At 33.2% G+C, this 24,593-nt stretch overlaps 2 protein-coding genes and 1 long non-coding RNA gene across 7 annotated transcripts; 1 reads left to right on the plus strand and 2 right to left on the minus strand.

The window, feature by feature from the left end:
* On the minus strand, positions 541–5,790 carry LOC109363197 (scarecrow-like protein 27). 4 transcript variants are annotated; one of them, XM_019609395.1, is made up of 3 exons: positions 3,484–3,770; positions 1,049–3,299; positions 541–823 (listed from the first exon to the last, which is right to left on the minus strand). In XM_019609395.1, exon 2 carries the CDS (start codon positions 3,203–3,205, stop codon positions 1,079–1,081), a length of 2,127 nt encoding a protein of 708 aa, XP_019464940.1. In that variant the 5' UTR covers positions 3,206–3,299; positions 3,484–3,770; the 3' UTR covers positions 541–823; positions 1,049–1,078. The 4 variants fall into 4 exon arrangements, with proteins under 4 accessions (XP_019464940.1, XP_019464923.1, XP_019464932.1 ...); XM_019609378.1 differs by having other exon boundaries at positions 541–829; positions 3,484–3,769; XM_019609387.1 differs by lacking the exons at positions 541–823; positions 3,484–3,770 and adding exons at positions 3,870–5,318; positions 5,503–5,790 and having other exon boundaries at positions 909–1,850.
* LOC109363223 (methionine aminopeptidase 1A-like) lies at positions 14,173–24,371 on the plus strand. Of its 2 annotated transcripts, XM_019609408.1 has the most exons (16): positions 14,175–14,338; positions 14,806–14,856; positions 18,675–18,863; positions 19,125–19,200; positions 19,351–19,398; positions 19,469–19,513; positions 20,676–20,775; positions 21,215–21,266; positions 21,351–21,392; positions 21,529–21,590; positions 21,695–21,793; positions 22,083–22,156; positions 22,250–22,319; positions 23,166–23,231; positions 23,320–23,408; positions 24,141–24,371. In XM_019609408.1, the coding sequence occupies exons 1-16, from the start codon at positions 14,265–14,267 to the stop codon at positions 24,219–24,221; spliced, it is 1,218 nt and encodes a 405-aa protein (XP_019464953.1). In that variant the 5' UTR covers positions 14,175–14,264; the 3' UTR covers positions 24,222–24,371. The 2 variants fall into 2 exon arrangements, with proteins under 2 accessions (XP_019464961.1, XP_019464953.1); XM_019609416.1 differs by lacking the exons at positions 23,320–23,408; positions 24,141–24,371 and having other exon boundaries at positions 14,173–14,338; positions 22,250–22,351.
* LOC109363237 lies at positions 22,237–23,227 on the minus strand. Its single transcript, XR_002109478.1, has 2 exons — positions 23,120–23,227; positions 22,237–22,382 (listed from the first exon to the last, which is right to left on the minus strand). It is a non-coding gene; the product is annotated as an uncharacterized LOC109363237 (long non-coding RNA).

A 24,593-nucleotide genomic window follows, 5' to 3' on the forward strand; every position in this document is an offset into this window, starting at 1 on the left:
CACATCGTTGGTCAAGCAATGCAGGATCCTATTGGTTCCCCGTGTATTATACTAGGTCTAATGTTCGATTACTAGGATAGACACTTGTTGGAGGGATAGTTATGTACCCAAAAAAATTAATTCATTACCTCGGGAGTGAAAGGATATAATTGGTTGTACCATAAAAAACAATGTTAATCCAACAAGTTCTCAGCTCACAAACCACAATTACTTCATAAAATTTCCAACAAAAAAAATGTAATATCTATACAATGTTAGTGTAAAAATTTATACAAAGTCACTACATCCTTCACCATTCACTTGCATTGCATTTTTTAAGAGACAATAATAATTGAGAATGAATGGTGGATAATGAACTCAGAATATAAAACTCTTAAACCGTCAATGTATACGTTTTTTCTCTTTCCATAAAAAAACATAATATTTGTCATGGATTCAGAGTGATTTGTGTTACTTTCTAGTAATTAAACAACAATTAAGGCAAATGCATGAATCAAGTGCTCAAACTGAAAGTATAGACACTAACATTTAAGGAGCAACCACATAAATTACCATTTAGGTTCTAATTAAGATGTTTTCTTCATTGGAAAGAATCTAAAACATAGACAATTAGCATAGAACCATAACAAAGGCAAATTCATATAGATCAACAGAAGCAGTTAATTTCGAAGCACCTTCGCATTTTAAAATTAGTTAGCAGTCAAATGCACAAATTGCCTCACTGAGATCAGAACCTTCCTTTGCCAGCATAGAACAAGAGAAGACGGCCTCTTCCCGGACAAGTTTGCCACCAGTGTGAATCGGGATACCAAGAGCGAAATGCCTGCATCTACACATATTGCATAATTGAAATGACGCAAGGTTTTCATGATATGTATAACGATATGTATAACGATAATATAAGCCAAATTCAGTTCATAATCCAGTAATCGAGATATACTAAAATAATGCATGAATTTAAACATAGACAACATTCTTGGATGAATTGTTTGATTCTTGTAAAAAAAAATTGCTTTTTTCTCAAAGACAGTAGTAAGTTAAGAAGCACCTTTAAAAATATGCGTTAAAGCGAAGCTGCTCAACATCTCCAAGTCGAAACTGAGATAAGTTCTTTCCGCTGCCAGCATAGAACAAGAGATGAGTTCCTTCTCTCCACTTGAAATCCTCGCACCGGCGCCTTCTGCACTAAACATTCTGCTTGAGCTTCTGTGAAGTTACTAAATGTGAATGGAGAAAACCCAGTTTGAAGAAACAGGTTCTTCCAAGGAGGTAGCTTTTCCTGTGAGTGGTGGTGGCCCAATACAATTTTCTTAATGGCTGGTTGGACGAAATGCCGCTCAATAGTTTGGAGTACATCTGGGCTCACATTGACTACATCGAGTGACTCAAGCAAGGCTGAGTAACATTGAAGAGCATGGAGTACATTGGTGGAAAATGGTACATCGATTCGGTCACAATTTCTATCCAAAGTGACCACCACTTTTGGCCTAAGCTGCTTTACAAAGCGAAGGACTGAAGGAACCAATGACGGGTAATTTGTGAAAGAAGAAAGTGGCAAATTCACAGCAATTGCCTCATTATCAAAGAATTGACCAGCCAGAGGACAAGGAGAGTTCAGTGATTCAATGCTCAGAACATTGAGCTCAAACGACATGTTAATGTCTTTGGCATATTGGTTCAAATTTTCTCGGATAAAATTGAGCTCAACATCATCGCAAGTGGAGGGAGTTACAATAGCAGTAACTTTAAGCGAAGTTGCACCATTATTTCTTAAGGCAAGCTCTTGCATAAAAGATGACCATTGCTCTCCAAACCCGATGTCAAAATCAATAACATGGATTCGATCAAACCTTTCCATAGCTTCGATGAGCGCTTGATTACAAGTGAAGTTAACAAAATGAAGAAACGGTGATATCTCAGAAAATGACTTGTAAGCTCCAATTTTGAATATGAAACTGACGGGTGAGAAAGCAAAAAAATTGTGAATGTTCGAATTGAGCAGTAACTGCAAGGCCTCCTTCATGTAAAAAGTAGCCCTCTGGAAAGGCTTACCAACTGGGGAGAGCTGGTGATTGAGCCGCGCCAATATCCCTTGCGCAAGTACCGGATTACCAGCTTCTATCAGCTCAGCAGTTTTGTATAGCTGGTCAAATATACTCTGCTGAAGCTGGTTGCTTGCATCATCTCCAGTGGAATTCACCTTCTCCTGTTTTGCAGATGGCACAACCAATGATTGTAGCTGCTGTTGCAGATGCTGATGAGGAAAGAACGGATGCTGTGTTTGCTGCCTCCTAGCAAGTAGCTCTTGCCCAAAGTCGAAACGGGGTAACCTCGGAACCTGGTAAGTGTCGTGCCCGACAGTGTCAGACAAAGGCCGTTTCGCTTTATGCTGAGAGAAAGCTTCCTGCTCTCGCATTTGAGGGTATGTCAATGGCATAAACAAAGAAGGGTTCTCTGAGAATGGAACTTGACTCTGGTTAAACATCAACCGAGGATTGATCAGTTGCGGCTTCTCATCTGCTACACCAACCACCGGCTGATGCTGCTGAGAATTAAACACACCAGGGGGTGACAAAACCAACAAAGGATTGTTAGCAGAAACCAAAATTGATTCCGAGACAGACGAAGAACCAGTCTTCGCATTGTGACCATCTATATTCTCAATGAATGGGAAGCCAAGGTAATTTCCTTGCACATAAGGGTCAACAACACTTACCATATTCAACCCTTGGTCCACAACACCAAAACCTCCATTGAAATCAACATTTTGAGACCCGAAACCATCGGTTTGGAAGAGCTTGCTCAATCCTGCAGAAGGGTCTTCAACATCACCCATGATTAATCTCATAATACACTGATCTTGACCCTCCCAATCCTCCACCCTCATACCACATTTTTCTGTGCTTGTTTCCAAAGATGTATGAGGTAGATTCTCTGAGAGGGTTGTGGCTGCAACAGTGTTGTTACTGCCAAGGGAAGAGGACATTGTGGAAGAGGATAAAGAAGGATTGGGGCTTCTTCTGGATTCAAGAACAGAAGTGGGTTCAGTTCCCACATAGCAATAATCCTCTTTTTCTATGCTCCACTTTTGTTCTTGTTGTTGTTGGCGCAAAAGCAATGAAAATGAATCTGAAGTAGCACCAGAACAAAAATCAAACACCCCCTTCCCTTGAAATTCCTCAAAAGGCAAGGGCATGGCCTTCATCTAACAAAAGAAACAACAAATATCACTGCCCACAAAACCAACTAAAGTTTTTCTTCAAAAGATAACACCTTTATTCTCAAAACCCACCTAGAACCTGTTCCAAAGATTCAATTTTGACAAATGAGTATGGTTTACAAACACAAAAACAAGGCTTACATAAAATTTTGGTTTGGAAAAAAGCTTTCAATTTTCTGTAGGATATTCAAAATTGTTTAAAAAAAAGCACTTACAAACATTAAGGGTTGGATATTAACAGAAAAAGGAAAAAACTTGAGCACCTATAAAATTTGTCCTTTACTTTCTGGATCTGTGGCTTGTTAAGCTCCAAGTAGTTGCAGTGAAAGAATGAAACCATGAATGTGATTATTGTTACAAAAAGTAAACAACTTGAACACTTTTAAAGGTTGTTCTTCACTTTCAGGATCTATCTATGGCTTAATAAGCTAAAAATAGTTGCAGTAAAAAAAAGAAAGCCATGAATGTGATTTTTGTTGCTTGTGTATTTTCTGTGTGGAAGTGAAACACTTTGTTACTTGTGTTTTTTTTGGATTGAGTGCTCTCTCCCTATCTCTCCTCTGTTTCTACTTTTAAATTAAAAATCTGCTACTTTAATATTATTTTATTTTATTTTTAGCTTCTTTGTAGTGCGTTTATTCGATCAAACCTTTCCATAGCTTCGATGAGCGCTTGATTACAAGTGAAGTTAACAAAATGAAGAAACGGTGATATCTCAGAAAATGACTTGTAAGCTCCAATTTTGAATATGAAACTGATGGGCGAGAAAGCAAAAAAATTGCTAATGTTCGAGTTGAGCAGTAACTGCAAGGCCTCCTTCATGTAAAAAGTAGCCCTCTGGAAAGGCTTACCAACTGGGGAGAGCTGGTGATTGAGCCGCGCCAATATCCCTTGCGCAAGTACCGGATTACCAGCTTCTATCAGCTCAGCAGTTTTGTATAGCTGGTCAAATATACTCTGCTGAAGCTGGTTGCTTGCATCATCTCCAGTGGAATTCACCTTCTCCTGTTTTGCAGATGGCACAACCAATGATTGTAGCTGCTGTTGCAGATGCTGATGAGGAAAGAACGGATGCTGTGTTTGCTGCCTCCTAGCAAGTAGCTCTTGCCCAAAGTCGAAACGGGGTAACCTCGGAACCTGGTAAGTGTCGTGCCCGACAGTGTCAGACAAAGGCCGTTTCGCTTTATGCTGAGAGAAAGCTTCCTGCTCTCGCATTTGAGGGTATGTCAATGGCATAAACAAAGAAGGGTTCTCTGAGAATGGAACTTGACTCTGGTTAAACATCAACCGAGGATTGATCAGTTGCGGCTTCTCATCTGCTACACCAACCACCGGCTGATGCTGCTGAGAATTAAACACACCAGGGGGTGACAAAACCAACAAAGGATTGTTAGCAGAAACCAAAATTGATTCCGAGACAGACGAAGAACCAGTCTTCGCATTGTGACCATCTATATTCTCAATGAATGGGAAGCCAAGGTAATTTCCTTGCACATAAGGGTCAACAACACTTACCATATTCAACCCTTGGTCCACAACACCAAAACCTCCATTGAAATCAACATTTTGAGACCCGAAACCATCGGTTTGGAAGAGCTTGCTCAATCCTGCAGAAGGGTCTTCAACATCACCCATGATTAATCTCATAATACACTGATCTTGACCCTCCCAATCCTCCACCCTCATACCACATTTTTCTGTGCTTGTTTCCAAAGATGTATGAGGTAGATTCTCTGAGAGGGTTGTGGCTGCAACAGTGTTGTTACTGCCAAGGGAAGAGGACATTGTGGAAGAGGATAAAGAAGGATTGGGGCTTCTTCTGGATTCAAGAACAGAAGTGGGTTCAGTTCCCACATAGCAATAATCCTCTTTTTCTATGCTCCACTTTTGTTCTTGTTGTTGTTGGCGCAAAAGCAATGAAAATGAATCTGAAGTAGCACCAGAACAAAAATCAAACACCCCCTTCCCTTGAAATTCCTCAAAAGGCAAGGGCATGGCCTTCATCTAACAAAAGAAACAACAAATATCACTGCCCACAAAACCAACTAAAGTTTTTCTTCAAAAGATAACACCTTTATTCTCAAAACCCACCTAGAACCTGTTCCAAAGATTCAATTTTGACAAATGAGTATGGTTTACAAACACAAAAACAAGGCTTACATAAAATTTTGGTTTGGAAAAAAGCTTTCAATTTTCTGTAGGATATTCAAAATTGTTTAAAAAAAAGCACTTACAAACATTAAGGGTTGGATATTAACAGAAAAAGGAAAAAACTTGAGCACCTATAAAATTTGTCCTTTACTTTCTGGATCTGTGGCTTGTTAAGCTCCAAGTAGTTGCAGTGAAAGAATGAAACCATGAATGTGATTATTGTTACAAAAAGTAAACAACTTGAACACTTTTAAAGGTTGTTCTTCACTTTCAGGATCTATCTATGGCTTAATAAGCTAAAAATAGTTGCAGTAAAAAAAAGAAAGCCATGAATGTGATTTTTGTTGCTTGTGTATTTTCTGTGTGGAAGTGAAACACTTTGTTACTTGTGTTTTTTTTGGATTGAGTGCTCTCTCCCTATCTCTCCTCTGTTTCTACTTTTAAATTAAAAATCTGCTACTTTAATATTATTTTATTTTATTTTTAGCTTCTTTGTAGTGCGTTTAAAATTAAAAATTGATTTAGTCTAAATATATTAAACAGAACAAGAAAAAATTCGAAAAACTTTTCAAGTGTATATTTTGTTTACTTTTTTCGGAAATCAAATTGACTTATTGATTTTAAACAGAAATATTAAAAATAATTTAATATTAAAAAATGGTTGGCCATGATAGATAAGGGTGGAGAGATGTTATCCCTAACCAACAAAATTTCAAAGTCTAGACAATGCTTGTTTAAAAGTATGGTGTGACGTGTTAACATGTTTAAAAGCTTATTATACTATATAGTTTTGAGATATGTTACCGAATCTATATTTAAATAGATAAATAAATATACTTTTAACTAGACTCATCAAATCCTAGCAATTAAATTATATTTTTGAATACATTTTTGGATTAAGATTACATATATAATAATATTATTTATATTAAAATAGTATAAGATGAATTTTATTATATACCTAAATAGGTCAATCTATTAGGTTTAATAAGCCTTTTACATAACTTAAAACCTATCATGTTAAGCTAAATAAGATTTTTAAAAAACTTAAGTCTGGTTTGTTTACAAAAAAGGTCTAGCATAACCTAATTTGTTATATGTCAAATAATACACATATGATTGGTGACCTAACCTAGCTTTTTATAATATTATTTTGGTAGTATAATCGGCCCAAACTAAAGGCATTCATCAAACGTAAGAATCATTTTTCTTAAATAAATTAAATATGTTGTTTAATTGTTGAATTATTCATTGAACCGATGTATCACTATATGAATACTTTTACCAGGTTGATAATTAGTATGATAATGATTATTGGAACCAAAGTGGTTTGACTTAAATATGTTTTTTTGTAACTATTTTTTTTAAATTAATCTCTTACTTTTTCTTGAGTGTTTTGATTAATTATAAATGATTAAATTTAAATAACAAAATTGAGTTCAGACTACTTATGTATCAAATATTTTTCATTTGATTACTAAGTCAAGTCTAATGTTTTCATCATTCCTACAAAGTTTTTTAATTGGAAAATTAAGTGTAGAAGAAATGTTTTCCTTACTCATCCAAAACTAAATATTTTTTAAAAACTTCTATAAAATGTGAAGTCAACAAGTCGAGTAATTATGTTTGTCTAACGAGTTCTCACATCTAAAGAATCGAGCATACAATAACAAGCATGTCTAAAGGACCAAGTGTACAATGACAATTGTGTCTAATAACATGTGCGCTCAAAGTCACATGCGTACAATAACAAGTGTGTCCAATGATTATCACGTAAAATGACTTTAAATATTTTATCTTTCAAGTTTATTTGTTCTTTACTCGTTAACTCATTTGCTTTTATTTCAAATGATTAATATATACATTAAATGATAATGTTTCTTGTTTCAATAATTACTGTTGAATTGAATGTTATGTTTCTTGGTAAAAAAAAAAATGAAAACCATAAGTGATACATCACATCTTAAACCAAAATCTTAAGGCATTAGTTTCATGTGTTTTTTTTACTTATGAACTCTTTCACTCTTCCCCTCATATCTAATATGAGACTTCACACTTGAATAAACCTAACAATCTCCCTCTCAAGTATAGGTACACACCTTTCGATCCACTCCCCTTAAGTCCACCATGTCCCATCGAACCATCGACTTTGGTACCCCTTGTTGGACCAGTCTATGACTGGGGAGGCTCCAACCACCGGGAAGTTCCATTGTTACCAGAACATGAGAAGTGTGAAGAGCTATAAGTGAGACACCACGTCTTGAACCAAAACCTTAATACGTTAGTTTCATGAGTCTTTTCCACTTATAAACTTTTTCTCTCACCCCCTCATATCTAATGAAATTTCACACCTTAATAAATCCAACACCGCAACACTTAGAATTTTTGGAAAAGCAAACTTTATGTTCTATGCAGACCAAAGAGACAAAATCACACACGTAAAAGGATAATCAGAAAATAACTTCATACCATAAAGAAGACACTCCTTTATGGTCAAGGTAAATAGAAAAGAGAATTTCTCTTGAGAAATCAAGAATAAATAATCAAATACAATAGATTCAATACATTAATTGGACAAATAAACTTGTTTCAAGACACAATAGATTCCTTGTATTATAGCTTCTCGATATCATACAAAATGGAACATACTGTAATACATGCTATTTTTAAATAAGTACTTAGTTGAAAATCATTTTAGATTTTGCAAAGACCTAAAATATCAACTATATAAAAAGACTACTTCTGAAGTTTAGTTAAGCTTAATTGTACATTTTGTATAGCTTTGTATAAAAGCTATGAGCAAAAGAAAATAAAATATTTGAACGATATTTTGGGATATTTGTTATAATTGAGTTTTAGAGTTAAGTGATCTTACGATTATAATCATATATTCTCAGCCATGGTGAGTTGTTAAAGATTATACTGACAATATCTGATTGAGAATGAACTTGGAGAGTCTTGATATCGAAAAAATACTTAGTTAAGTTTTAGATTATGAAGAAACTTGATAAGTGAAAGAATACTTAGTGTGTAGTAAAGCGTTAAAGGCTTGATAGAGAAAGATTTCTTGTTTGAATAGATGTTGAATATTTGTAACTATTGGAGAAATAATAGAAAAATACTCTAAGTGAATGGACCAGAAGTAACTCTTGGAGTGAACCATAATAAAATTATTGAGTAATTTCATAACCTTTATCTTTTACTACTTTTTATTATAACTTTAGAGTCATGAAATATATTGTGAGGTGACTCTAAAACCTTCTGTTTCTCTTATTTCTCTTCTAAAACTTAACTTGTAAACAGATTCAACATTGGATCAGTTTCGAAGCAAAGCACTGCTTGATGTGTACAATCTCTAGATCCGAGAACGATAAATCCCATAGTTGCAAGAAAATTGGAAAATGTCTAAAATGTGGAATGAGTTAATTATATCTGTGTGACCCTCTAAGCATTTATTGTATATTTAGACCGTAACAATTAAATATAAATATTAGTGCATAATCTAACAACTTTTTGTCTTTTTTCTGTGCAATCTTTTCTAACGAATTTCTTTAGAGAGAATCCAAACTATACAAAGATTTATATTCTTCGTTTTTTCTCTTGCGTTTTTTTATCTTGTTTAATCATTCTTCTTCAAAATTGATGTATTGGTATTTATATAAGAAGTCTTTCTTCAATATTCATATGCTTCTACGGTATTCTTAATAATATCCTTTATGTTAGCTTGTATGGTAGACTCTCTCTTCAAAAGGAATATTGAGTCTTAATGCTCTACAACTTCATATTTGTTGTTTCCTTTTATGTGCAAAGTACAAAACTACATTTATGCAACAAAGATCTTAGAACTACATGTTTTTCTTTCTAGAAACATTGGATTAATGATCAAGAATAAATTCAATATAAAGATATAGATTCCTCAATAATTTGCAAATCAAGTTTTTCATAAAATATACATTTAATGTTTGCTTGAGTATGACTTTAATATCTATGCATTGACAATATAAAAATTTATATGCCATCAACGCGTACTATTCATTTGTATTACTTTTATTTAAGAGTCAATAATAATTAAAAATGAATGGTGGATAATACAGTAACAGAGTAAAAAACTGTCGATGTATACATCTTTTTCTAAGTATCGGATGTTCTTTAGAAGACATGAAATGGTTAATATTAATGGATGTGTTTTATCCTAGACAACTTTTTGGACAAGTATTTTTTGACGCGCAAGTCTATTAGCTATGTTGTCCTCTTGATGGCTGTAGGCTTTGAATGCTTTAACCATTTAGACACATTTTTGTTTTAGACAACTTTAAACTTTGGATGATGTATCCTTTTGGACATGTTTGTGCTTTTGGCTTGTCAAATATTTATATTTTTAGCTCATGCCCATTGTTTATGGCAGTGCTATGAAACCCGAGCTGGATGTCAAACCGGCAGAGGTCCCGTGGTCCCGTATTAGGTTTAACCGGTTTAAACGGTTAAACCGTCCGGTCTGACTGGGTGATTTCGGTTCAAAACGGTCCAACTCTCATTCAGTTAAGACGGCAAACCAAAGCCGTTTTCAAGTCCGGTCAGCGGTCGGACCTTCCGGTTCTAACAACACTGGTTCATGGTTATTAAATTCTCATCCATAAATCTTATTCTTTGTCAAAATCCTCATCTCATATGATATGTTTAATCTTTTAATGATTATCAAACTTAAGTTACATTCTTATTATTTGTCACATGGCCATTTTTTCTAACACTTCTAGCATATAGTCATGGAACTGTTTGAAGGATTTAGATTTTTGCTTCATAAGACATAAAATCACATAGAAACAAAAAATAAATCTAATGAGGTTGACATAACCTTCTTCTTTCAGCACTTGATCTCATTGGTCCATATGAATATATGAGTCCCAACAAATTACTAGTTTATTCACTATTAGTAATGAATTATGACTAAGTCATATTTCTTAACAAACAAGATTCATATGCATCATAAGACTCCAAGTCAAATGGTCCTAGAGACCATCTTTCTCAAACTTGCAATTGCAACTATCATCTATTTGGCCAAGATGATAAAGATGTAAAGGAATAGTCGCGATGAAACATTTTATCCTTCATGTCTTTGAATGGTCGTGATACATCGCTTCTATTCTTAAACTAATTAAAATAATCTCAATCAATCAAACCCTTTCTACCAAAATAACGATGTAGTTTTGATTTCCATGTGAAATATGAGATAATTAGGAGTAAGATAAACTCTTGTGAGACAAAAAATAAAAAAACTCATTTTTTGTCCTTTTAAATAAATAAATAATGAAAGAAAAAATCAAACAAGTTTACAATATACACAATGGTCCATGCAATTAAAAAAGGTATCCTCTAAGTAGAAGCGGGCAAGGTGTTTACATCTTACTCGATCCTTAATTCAATCTTGTGCTTCAGAAAATTGACTCGCAAATAAAAACATTCCTAGATTAGGAAGAAAAGAGTTTTATGCATTTTGTCTGCAAAAATGAAGTGACAACTCCTTCTTTCTTCCCCTATAGGTTTATGCCTAGAAATCAGGTCACGACATTTAGGTGCAATAGGGAAATCAAAACTATGTAGTTCTTGGATAGAAAAATGGTGTGTATTGGGTTGATTTTAGTTATAAAAATTATTTCAAAATTTATAAGAGGTTGGAAGTTCTATAGTTAAGAAATATTTAACATTTGCCTACACCACCTAACCCATATTGAGAGAAAGAATAGGCAATATAACAACCGCTTACTACTTACCGCTTTTCTACTAATGAAATACGAAGATAAGACTTAAGTAGATGATTCTCTAACCCTAGAGGTTCAAAGGGTTTTTTAATGCAAGTTCTAAACTAAGATTAAGAAAAATGAAAAGAAAAAAATGTTGGTTTACACCATCTTATCCGTATTTGAGAGAAAGAAGAGGCAATAAGATATATGCTCACCACTTTTCTACTAATAGGATAGAAAGATACAACAATGACCTGTATCAATTTATCCATGTTAAAGAAGAAGAAGAGGCATTATGCCAATCGCTCACCAGTTTTACACTAATAGCATAGATAGATATAACATTAGCATATATCACCTTATCTATATTAGAGAGAAAAAAGACACTACAATGACCGCTTTTCTACTAGTAGAACAAGAAGAATAAGACTCGAGTTAACACCACTTCCATAACCTTAGAACTTGAATGAATTTTTATATAATTAGTTGTATTAAAAAAAATTGCTATTGACTATTGATTCTCGCTTTTGATATAATTTCAAAAAAGAATATTATTTATTAATGGTTCAGATAAACACAACATTTATTGACTATTATATCGATTTTTTGATTTTACAAGAACGATACTAACGACTAATTGATTATTTTTGAAATTCACACAACAGAATTTATTATTATAAAATTAGGATAAGAGTTTTGAAGGATAATAACTACATTAGCCATCAACTGCCAATTCCATTATGATAGGAAAAAGAACTAGTATGACAACCACTTACTCCTTTTCTATTCGATGGGTAAGGAAGATATAGTTTAAGTCGTTCACCGATTGTTCGATTCCCTAAACTCTTACAACTTAAATTCAATTTTTATGCTTAAAGAAAAATATAATTATTAATTGCATAAAACTACAAATATACCTATTTTTTATTTTTTTATTGTGATTGATTAATGAATTTACAAATAATTAAATTTAAATAAATAAATAACATAAAAAAAATAAACATAAAAAAATAAAAATAAAATCAAACAGCGAATATAAAGAGATATGATTGGTACTAAACATGGGCTTTAATGTTCTTATACTATAATATGAATAGAACTAATCCTAATGTCAAGCAATATACATAAAGAGGATATATATATATATATATATAATATAATATAATATAATATGCCAAACATTGACAAGAACAATGTTAACATGATATAAGGATAATGTAAAGTACCCCCATTAAAAAAGTATAATATAACATATAATTAATATAAAAAAATATATTCTAATTCTCCAAAATGAAATATATAAAACTTAAATCTTGACATTAGAAAGTAAGAATATGAGCCGACATAATGTGTCTATCATCACACTAGTTACTATAATAATTATTGTTATTATTAATATTTATTTGAGATTATATTTGTATTATAATGAATTTCGGCCAAATAATACATTTTAATTTACCTAAAAAGGATAAATTTACATTATAAATTAATAGACACTTATTTATAGATGCACACTAATTTTTTGACACTACCAAAAGTATCCCCAGTGACGATGGTATATGCTTGTTAGGGGTGTGCAAATGCACACCCTCATTTTTTAAGACTATGTATACTACCTACAATTCTAAAAAGTCTAAAATTTATTTTTTGTAAACAAAATGATATATTTCATGAAAAAATAAGCATTATCATGTTGAATAATTTTATACAATTGTTGATAAGCAACTTAAGAATATTTATGATCATTTATCTGAAAAAAATACTTGGTTGTTTATTTGTATGTTTTGTGTAAGTCCACCCAATTTGTTTTGTATGTTTAATATAACAAAACTGATTGAATTTATAAAGTTTTATCTATATGATGATTTTTGATCAATTAATTTGGCGATGTTTGATAATCAACTTGAGTTTTACATTATTAAAATGTGTATTATGGTTGAACTTGCTTCTTTTAAATGAAATCAATAATCTTAAGATAAATTATTTAAATGTGAAAGACACATTACTCATTAATTTATCTTCTTTTGAAGTTAATATTGAATAATAATTTTATCTATTGTCACAATAACGGTAGAAGTAATCTTTTCGACTATGAAAATTGTGAAAAATAGGTTACGTAATTGAGTGAGAGATACATGAATGAAAAACCGTCTAGCCACTTATATTAGGCGAGACGTATTCAATAACATTAAAAATGATTTGATAATTCAATAATTTAAAAATATGAAATCACATATAGATCAATTATGAAATATATAAATTATTTGATTATGTATATTTAAAATTTGTGGTTTTGATATTAATATTTTCATTGTTTTATATTTAAGATATTTATTATTTTAATTTTTAATATTTGTTGCACACTCTACCTCCGCGTCTTAGATCCATTATTGGTATTCCCTCACATTTGGGTGAAGAATTAATCCTTCTGGGGTTTGTGGCTGTCTCTCCTAACAAGTGTCGCTCTCAAGAATTGAACATTCAACTTTAAAGATTTACCGAGTTCTTTATTGGATAGGTTAATTTCCAATATAAATTTAACCGTTTTGGATAAGTTAAAATATGTTTTGTACGGATATTAGAAATACCACTTAAAATATTTGTAAGTCTATTTAAAATTTATACTTACAAATGTACATAACCCTTAGCCACTAGACCTATATAGAAATATGCATAATAATATTAAAAAATATTATTATAAAATATGTTCTTAAATATCTTTAAGGTAAAAATAAACTTATAAAATATCAAACTTAATAGAGAGCTTGATTCTGTGTTAGAAAAACAACCTAGACATTTTAAAAATAATGCTTGTCTATACTTTCCATCCTTTTTATGTTCATCAAAAGCTAGACCTTTATTCATGCATGCTCATTTAACATTTAAATGTAATATTTATAAATTGTGATAGTGTAAAAATTTATACACATTTAATATATTATCTAAACATTTATATTATTTTTTAAAGAGTTATTAATAATAAAATATAAATGATAAACAATATAATAATAATATATAAAAAATAATAAATAGGCCCAATGGGCCATAAGTGGAACGAGCCAGGCCCAAATTCAAAGCTTTACTTTTTGATCATCTTCTATTCTTACACCTTCAAAACCCTAACTCTGAGTCTTTGAAGCATTACTTTTCAATCCATGGCTGCTGAATCTGAAATCACTGATACCAACACACTTTCCTGTGATACCTGTGGAAAACCTGCGAGTCTTCAGTTCATATTCTTTCGTTTGACTTTTTTTGTGTTTTAAATTTTGGATTTAATATGCTGTTTTTTTTAATCATTTGAATGGTTTGATTAATGTGAAAGACTTAGTTTTTGGTTGTGAATGAATGGTTTGATTGGTGTGAAAGACTTAGTTTTTGGTTGTGATTGAATGGTTTTTTGAGGTTTCTGTTGTTTCTGCTGGGACAATGCAATTTTGGGATTTGAGATTAAGATTTGTGTGAAATTCTTAATAGTAATCAACTTGTTACTTTGCTTTGGTATTGGTTTTGGTCAAATGGGGTCGTTTAAGATGCAATTTTTAAGTTTATTTTGATGGTCTTACCATTGGGTTTAAGACTTTAAGGTTAACTTATAATATTGTTGAAGGTTTAAGGTTATAATGCTGTTGGAATAATCTAAGGGCGTGTCCTTATGTATTAGATGTTTAATTTAACTTGTTTTTTACTCTTCAGGTGTCCAAAATGCATGGAATTGAAGCTTCCTCGCAAAGGTTCTGCTTTCTGGTATGTGAATCTTTTCTATTCTGTTAATTATTGTAGTTTTTTTATTTGGCATGGAATCTCAGTGGACATCATAAAAATGAAATAATAACTAGAGTATATGACTACATGGCAGTGTTTTAAATTATAGTTGCACTCGCGATTGCGGCGTGAATTATTTTGTGATTAAAAAATATATTTTTGAATTCAATACAATCCGGTATGGTCCGATGTGGCCTGGTACAATACAAAGTGATCCAAATGCGGTCTCATGTAGTTGCTTTGTAGCTCAATATGACCACATCATTGTGATTCCGAGTCACACTGCAATTATGGTGTGATGTGGTTGCGATGCTAGCGGTTATTGCAGCCACAGTACTGTGGTTGCATAAGGTGATGCAGTCCGCAATTTAAATCACCACTATATGGTAATTTGATTCCAAAGTTACCACACAACAACAATCAAACCTTCTTATTAGATAGGGTTGATACATAGTAACCTGATATGCAGTTCTCTTTGGTATGAGTATGCAATACACGATAAGTTACCCTATCAAAATGTTGGTATGTTAGATGTATACTTAGAGTATATGTTATGCTTATATTATTATCACTTACTATTAATTAATAGGATAATTTAAAATATTTCATTTTAATTTTCTTTGATTTAATTCCACATTTAATTTGGGTCATTTACGATTTAATAATTTGGTTATTTTCAGTTAAATATATTACTTTGATTAAAGAAAATTTAATAAATGTTTTCATTTACATTTTGAGAAAAAACATTTCAAGACTTATTTTGATGAGGTAACTTATTTTTAAAATTAAGCACATAGAAGTAAAAATTATTTTTGGCTCTCTAAGTAAGCCCATCACCACCCAATACTCAATCATATCAAAACCCTAATTTCATTCTAACCCTAATTTGTCTGCCCCATCTTCTTCTCCAGTGCCATTGTCTCTGCGACGATTGCTACCTCCTCTTTTCTCCTTCTCTCTGTTTTTTGCTAGGGCTATTAGTCTCCTTCTTATATGCGGTTGGAGTTGTATCATTGGAGAATATGAAGCACATATACGAATACGTGTGTCGGATACGATACGTATCCAATACGTTGACACACATTTTTTCTAAAATATAGGATACGATACGTTTAAGGATACGTATATAAAAATATCCAAAGTTAAAAATATAATGGAAATTGAAAATCATTGTCCTCCAAAATTCAAATTACCAAAACTAGAAAATATAGTAGAATAATTCATAAAATTGTTTATTGTCTAGCCCTAGAAACATAAATAATATCAATTTCATCTCCTCCTTGTCGGCGATGTTATGGATCGGAGAGTTTGGCATGGTAGATCGGCTATCAGAGGATCAATGCGGTATGACAGTATGTTAGTATGACTCTTTGTGGCCTTTAAATAAGTTGGTGTTTATTGAAAACGAAATTATCTTATCTTATTTTATTGAAAACGAATTTATATCATCCTACATTTTATTGAAAATAAATCTGATACGTGTTTTGATATTTATTTATGGGGAGAGATCCACTTACTCCGAGAATAAGTTTTTTAAACCTACTCCACATCCTAGCCATTAATTCTAGGGAAATCCAATGAATTTAATTAGTTAGTAAATCTAAATCATTAGATTTCCATAAAATTGATGGCTACGATGGGTGGAGTAAGTGGATCCCCACTCTTTATTTATTTTAATTTTTGGATACTCTACGGATACGTATCCTTCGCGAATCCGAGCGTATCCGTGTCAGATACGTATCGGACACCGACACGCGAGGGTATTCGACGAATTCGTGCTTCCGAGATTGGAGATATAACAGTTTAAAGTCTAGGGATGAGGAAAATTATGTCTTCATTGATGGTTCACTTGAGACTGTGTATCAATGTGAGAACCGGGATGTATTGGTTCGCAAAAGCACCGAGAATCGGTACTCGCGAACCTATTCGTGGTTCCTCAGCTAAACTAGCAAATCTGGTTTCTATTGCTCGATATATGGATTGAATGATGTCATAATGTATGTTCTATCATAAATCATGTCAAGGACTAAGCATTGATTTCTAAATCTTTTCTAATTATTTGCCTATGATTTTTCTTTGCATCCCTATGCCCATGAAAATTTGACTATCTTCCATTTGATCGGGTCAATATGTGGCTTATCTAACGGTCACATTCACATGTGTCCAAACAATAGAAACCAGATTTGCTGGTTTGGCCGGGGAATTGTAAATCGGTTCATGAGTATACTTTTCTAAGCCAATACACCTCGATTCGTGTATGGATACTCAGTCTCAAGTGAATCACCATTGAAGACATCATCTTCCTCATCCCTGGAATTCAAGCTGTCATATCTCTAATGATGCAACTCCAAACTCCAACCGCATATGAGAATGAGGCTAATAAGTCTAGCAAAAAACAGATAGGGGGTGAAAGAAAAGATGATGCAATAGTCATTGCAGAGCCAAGAGCATTGAAGAAGATAAGGCAATATAAGAACAAACCAATATAGGATTGAAATTAAATTCGGGTTTTGATAGGATTGTGCATTGGAAATTAAATTTGGGTTTTGATAGGATTGTGTATTGGAAATTAAATTTGGATTTTGATAGGATTGTGTACTGAGTGGTGATGGACTTACTTGAACAATCCAAAATATTTTTTACTTCAAAGGGCTCAACCTCAATAAAAGGTTACCTCTTTTAAAAAAAAAATTTAGTTGTTTTTTCCTCAATTTAAATGAACTCATTTAATACACATAAGTGAAACATAACCAAATTATGAAATTATATTAGATCATAAATGACTCAAGTTTAATATAAAATTAAATTAAAGAAAATTAAAATAAAATATTTTATAAAATATTATTAAATAATAGTCGATGATAATAATAAAGTATAAGAAGCATATCGAACATATCAGCTAAGTATACTCTAATGTACCTGTATTTTGACCGGGTAACGTATCATGTAGAGAACCACATATGAGGATATTATGGTCCAAACTAACCGATTCTACCGATTCTACCATTTTTCTACAGTAATAGTTACTTCAACTTTCTTCCTAAAATATTCATTTCTAATGTTATCTTGTCTAGTATATTTACCCATCCAATGCAATATTTTATTTTTGTGACATTGACTTTATTTTCTTACTCACATTTTAACACCCAATACAATCCATATAATATTGCCGATCTTATAGATGTATTGCAGTAAAAAATTCTTTAGACTCGAGTGGCACATTTGAAGCATTACACAACTTTGTCCTCCCTGCTTGAATCTTATGGTTTACATCTTCATCAATTTCCCCTTTGTGTTGTGTGATTCATACAAGATAACTAAATCTAGTGTCTATACCTGCTTCATGATATACATAGCCAGTCCTAAGCCTTGATAAAATAAGAATGTGGTATTAGGTAGTCAATAGCCGATGTAAAACTTTGTTGACTCTATGTCATCGATAAAAATTACAATAATTTAAAAACCAATATATTAAGTAAAAATATGTTACAGGTGCCCCCTCCCGCAACTTTAGAGTATCCATGCATCATTGTAGTTGTGAACAAAAGAAGAAAGTTCTTATTCAATTGATATTTATAGTAGAAAATTTAGTTATTAGGTGTTAGCAATTTAGTGAGAGGGATATCACTGTTGTTCTAAATGGCATTATGTAGAAGCTCAACCGGCAGGTTGACCATGGTTAGAAGAGTTACTCTGAGAGACCGAGACATGTACTGTTACTACAGTTGAATGAGACAAAACATTATTTTGCATGTTATTTGTATCCTTAATATTGGGCCAATTCTGATATTTCTTGACAGCACTCAGGAATGTTTCAAGTCTTCATGGAACTCGCACAAATTAGTGCATCTGAAGGCAAAGCTATCATCCTCACTTAGCGCGGGTGCTCCAGGTCAGCAGAGTTCAGACAAACTGGGTGAAAATTGGTTATACTGCTTGAAGAGAGGCCAGGCTCGGACTCCAAAGTTTCCATACTTTGATTGGACTGGGTAGATTTCTAGTGCCCACACTTCATATTTTACAATTTAGACATCTTGCTTTGATTCTATTGATGACCAAGTTTATTTATTATTGGAATGGATATGTTCCTGTCCTTACATTTCATAGTTTCCTTCTTTTCATCAACATGTTAGTTTTAGCATTTTAGATTTTTGTAGCATAAGACTTGCACCTTTTTTCTTCTTAAAAATTCAGTTTATTTCTAATTACTCACTTTGCTGAATCTTAAAGTTCATTTCTGCTTTTGTTAGGACACTGCGACCATATCCCATATCTATTAAACGGATAGTTCCAGCTCATATTGATAAACCTGATTGGGCTGATGATGTGGGTAATCTTAGTTCTCAGTCTTAAACTATCTTGTATTTATCTTTTTGACACATTCTGATTCAATTTAATTGGTAGTCATCTTTTGATAACTTATCTAATGTTCATTGGTTTCTGAATAGTTTTTATCTCTTCTGTTTTTAACTATAGGGAATTCCTGTAGTTGAGCCCAATAGTGATCTCCAGCATGTTGTTGAGGTGGGTAAGATCAAATTGGACATTGTCAGTATTCTCTTTGTTCTCCTTTCCAACTGATATTATTATGCAGATCAAATCTCCAGATCTAATTCAGAGAATGAGAGAAACTTGTCGGGTATGTTCCTTTAATATTAAATTTTGCCTTTGCGAATTCTAACGGTGCAGCAATTTTTGCTCCTCTCCTGTCTATACTCATCCGTAAATGTAAAGCTAATTCGTGACCTCATTTTCATGGCGCTTAATTTGTTGCTTATTTGTATTGTCTCTTACAAACCAATTGTATGTCACATACATGGTTTGGTCATGTGAATTAATTTGTGTTGATCAATGATGACAATCATGGTAGTTTCTATATCATGGATCACAATGTGTTCCATGCGACTTGATGTGAGTCCTCAACCTATCAACAATACATATCCCATGGAAGTTTTGTGCCTGGAATGGCACACCACATCGTGGAGTTGTGGTTCGTCACAGTATTGCATGAATCTTGAATATATCGTGTTTCCAGCATCACATAACTCGGTAGGATAGGAAACCAAACAGCTACTGTGGTGTGGTAGATTGTGGTGGAGAAGGGTGCATGTGGCCTTGCTGGTAGAAAGGTCTGAGATGGCTTCTGAGTTCTGAGATGCTTGTCACATGCTCTGCCCAGATGGATAGAGGCAGTGAACAATCCTGTCTCAGCCGCTAGGCCTAGGGTGGTGTGGTTGATGGGAGGTGAAATGTGGAAGTGAGAGAAACCAAGGTGCAAATGAAAAATAAACTCGGGTTTCTAGTGCAAGGTTCTAGTAAATACTAGATAGTCATTAAAATTGAGAGAATTATTAAAGAACCCCCTATACTTAAGGCCCTGGAAAATAGTTATTAATTTGATAGAGAAAATTTGGAAAAAAACTCCACTCTGGAATATCCATAGAAAAGAAAGAAATTACTGTTTACAGTTTCAACATAGCTTTACAATTTTATCATGTTAATAATATTTTCTTTAATTATTATGGCGAACCTTGAATAGTAAGATCCATGATTTGGAAAAAGATATGGTTTCTAATTTATGAGTTCACGATTCAAGTCATGATTGGAGGGGCCAAGACAAGAGAAAAATCTCTTCACTGATTTATGATTTTTAAAATAAATAGAAAACTTCGTTAATGTTTTGTTTTATATGTATAATGTGGGTAAATTTTGCAGTGAATAGTTCATTAAAGATTATAGTTGTTTGTTTTTCTCTTGTATGCTGATGTAAACTTCGTCTCATTAAGCATGTTAATCTGTAGATTGGAAGGGAGGTTTTGGACGCAGCTGCCCGGATCATTCGGCCTGGTGTGACTACTGATGAGATTGACAGAGTTGTTCATGAGGCAACAATTGCTGCCGGTACTAGTTTTGATGAGTTTATTTTTAAAACACTTTTACCCAATTTATTTATATTGAATTTTAGAAAGCGTGTCATATTACATTTAGAAAATCTTAGTGTTACCATAGCCAGTAACTTTGAAAGAATTTTTTGATGTTACAAATGAAATTTCATTCGATAGAAAATAGGTCATGTACAACCGGGTTCGGCCGCTGGGGAGAATATATCCCCAAAAGAGAGGAGAAAAATATGTCAAAAGTATAGTCAGGCCTCCCAGCCTCTTGGACTATCAGTAATGGAAGTCCCTTGTTACAGTAACGACAGTACTCTAAAGAGAAGCTTCCTGATCACATTATAATCCTGTTATCTGAACAGTTCCGTTGTTTTCATGATGTCATTGGCAATCAAATATAGCGATCGGCATTGCTGAATGTTTTTCTGTATTTTTTAACTTCGCAGGAGCATATCCATCACCTCTCAATTACCATTTCTTTCCCAAATCTTGCTGCACGTAGGTACTTTCCTTCTGTATATATTCGACTTTTTTCTGAATGTCTCAGTATTTGTTAACATTGAACTCCAATCTTTCCAACAGTTCTGTTAACGAAGTTATCTGCCATGGAATTCCTGATGCAAGGTAGATTATTCTGTTCTTTTTCGTATTGATAATTAACATTTGATTAGGGCAAGTGGCAGTGTGCCACTAAGGCATGGTCGTCAAGTAGACAATTTCATCAAATTGAGAACTTCTTTTGATAATAGTCATTTTGCAGGAAACTTGAGGATGGTGACATTGTAAATGTTGATGTCACTGTATACTATAAAGGTGTTCATGGTGAGTTCATTACCCAACACGAATGCGTGTGTGTATCTATCTATAATTTTGATTCTCTCTCTCTCTCTATATAACTCACCACTTGGTTAATCATGTTTGAGCAGGTGATCTCAATGAGACATACTTTGTGGGTAATGTTGATGAAGAGTCTTGCCAGCTGGTCAAGTGCACGTATGAGTGCCTAGAGAAGGCGATATCTATTGGTATGTGCATCGAGTTTGAACCTAATCCTTAATCAGAAGATAATTTTTTTAAGTGTTAAAAATATGAAGTACGGTCGGACAGAAAAATTTATCAGTTGATATTGTGAATTATATCAGTTTGGATAATGTTTTAAAAATCAATTTATAACTGATGATAACCATAAAATAAGTATTGTCCTTTTGATGTTGTGATTGCAGTGTGCTTAATTACTTGTTGTCCTTAAAATGTGCATAGTATTTTATAAATTAATATATCTGTTTCTGACTTGTCATTTTCTATCAAAATCAGTAAAACCCGGGGTACGATTTCGTGAAATTGGTGAAGTTGTTAATCGTCATGCTTTAATGTCAGGATTCTCAGTGGTAATGCATGATGTTTTTCCAGGTTATCTATTGAGTTTTCTTTGTTTACATGGACTATGCTTCAAGTTAAATCTTATTCATCTTGCTCCTTAGGTTAAATCATATTGTGGTCATGGAATTGGAGAGCTCTTCCATTGTGCACCAAATATTCCTCATTATGGAAGTATCCTTTTTGTGGTCTAAAAGCACTGGAAGGTATGAGAAAAACATATTTGGAAATTATTTTCTTTAGCCTCTGATGTTTAATCTAGTGTCTACCGCAGTATGTACTTCTCATTTAATAAAGGGACTATTTTTGTGCATAAAAATACTGATGCAAAAGTTGTAATGATTTTATATAGCTCGGCTATTCATTCTCTTGCATTACGTGATGCAGTCGCAATATTCTAAATTCACTTTATTTTTATACATCTTCCCTAAAACACAAAACTCTTGGTGATAGTGATGACTATTGAAGAGAGTCTAAATTTGTTTTGCTAAAGCCTTAGAGGCTTAATCTTTATGTTTTGAGGCCTTAAAGTTAGAGTTTGAATTGTAATACACTTATATTAAAGCCTTAAAAGGCTTAGACTTATTTTGGTTATATGTTATGAATGTTTATTTAAGTTATATCTTTAATTTCATGTATGTTAGTATTTTTGTGTATTTATATGTATAGCCTATAAAATAAATACTTTGTTATATTTTTTTAGTTGTAGTGGCTATCCCGCTACTGCTATCCCGCTATAGTATTTTTAGGGTCGTCCGCTATGCTCTGTTGTCCGTAATTGACTACCTAGTTTAAAACACCGGTAATTCCTATGCCTTTTTTTCTTCTGTTTGCCAACTTTTTTCATGTCAAATCCAGTAACGAAAGTTTTGCTTCCAAAACTATACTTACCAGTTACTAGTTCACAAAATGTTTTCACAGATTGTACTTCTATCTGCATTCCCCTACCCCTTTAATTTGTTTTAAACATGAACATGATTTCAAAAAGGAAAACACATGCAATACCTTAACCACGAGCAGGAAATAAAGCTGTTGGTGTGATGAAAGCTGGACAGACCTTTACTATTGAACCAATGATCAATGCTGGTATAGTATCTCATATTTCTAAATTGTTTCAATGGATAATTTTCATGTCATGGTTGCCCATCATAATTCTGTTATTGAATTTTAATAGGTGTGTGGCGTGATCGAATGTGGCCGGACGGATGGACTGCTGTTACGGCAGACGGCAAACGAAGTGCTCAATTTGAGCACACTCTTTTGGTACTTGCTAACTTTTTTCCTAGTGTCGTTAGTTTCAGAATTATGTCCTGAAAAGTACACACATGGTATTTGCATGCTGAAAATCATAACTAAAGAAAACTATCATATTGATATTAAGTTTTGGATGAAATTTTCAAGGAAGGAGATGGTAACTTTTACCTCTCACCACTATAATACAAGAGCAAATCATACTTACACCCAATGTTGCCCAATAGCGGCCATGGCGGTGGCGTTTTTTGGGCTACCGCCATTAGCCATTTGGGAAATCCCGCCATATGGTTGTGTCCTCCTTTTGCTCTAAAAAGCTGCCATGTCGGTATGGCGGTGGCGGGGCCATGGCGCTAATGGCGGCATTTTGGCTTGCTGGTCAGTTTTTTTTTTTTAAATAGGGTTGGGTAGGTTTTTTGGGCCTATTCATGAGTTAAAAATTAAAACCGTAACCCCTTTCTATTTTTGTCTCTTCTCCTTGTTACCTCTATCTCTCTCAAAACTGAGTTCTCTATTGTGTGTTGCCACCGCAACTCTTTGGAATACACCGTGCTACTGTTATAATACTGTAGAGGACACAATGTCTTGCCAAATAGTGCTTTAAAAGCCATAGCTACTTGTCTGTAATTTATTTTGGTCAGTGAATTAGTTGCAATTTAATGGTACTTATATTTGGTCCACTATTTAGTAATGCATCACATCACATTCTACCTATTTAATATGATTCTCCCTTTTCATTATTAGGTGACAGAGACTGGTGTTGAGGTTTTATCAGGGAGGTTACCAACATCACCCAATGTCTTTCCTTGGCTAAATTCATCATAAGTGTGTGAATCGAGCAGTTTCTAAATAATAGACAAATATATTTCATTGCTCTTTTTTGTTTGGGGTATCATGTTTGTAACTTGTCATAAACTTTAGGTGAGAAGTATGGTTACATAGAATATCTTTTTGCAAAACCCAATTTAATGGTGACATTTTGCATCTCTATTTCATATTACATCTCCAAAAAAACCCTAAATTTTGCAACAATTACATCCACTTTTTTCATGGTGCCACCATATGATGAATAAAATATAATGAGGGCTTGCAGCTATTTGATTTAATATTATAGGTTGGGATTGAGATGAATCTCGTAATAGAAGCTCTTTAAACTTTGAGTGATGGAAATTGAATTTTAAATTCAACTTTGTTCTA

The sequence above is a fragment of the Lupinus angustifolius genome, chromosome LG01, assembly GCF_001865875.1.
Source record: "Lupinus angustifolius cultivar Tanjil chromosome LG01, LupAngTanjil_v1.0, whole genome shotgun sequence".
Taxonomy (NCBI): domain Eukaryota; kingdom Viridiplantae; phylum Streptophyta; class Magnoliopsida; order Fabales; family Fabaceae; genus Lupinus; species Lupinus angustifolius.

Coding starts and splice junctions, on each gene's coding strand:
- LOC109363197 (XM_019609395.1), bottom strand. CDS start 3,205: ATGAAGGCCATGCCCTTGCCTTTTGAGGAATTTCAAGGGAAGGGGGTG.
- LOC109363223 (XM_019609408.1), top strand. CDS start 14,265: ATGGCTGCTGAATCTGAAATCACTGATACCAACACACTTTCCTGTGAT. Junction 14,857..18,674: donor CGCAAAGGTTCTGCTTTCTG/GTATGTGAATCT, acceptor ATTTCTTGACAG/CACTCAGGAATGTTTCAAGT. Junction 22,320..23,165: donor AAATATTCCTCATTATGGAA/GTATCCTTTTTG, acceptor AACCACGAGCAG/GAAATAAAGCTGTTGGTGTG.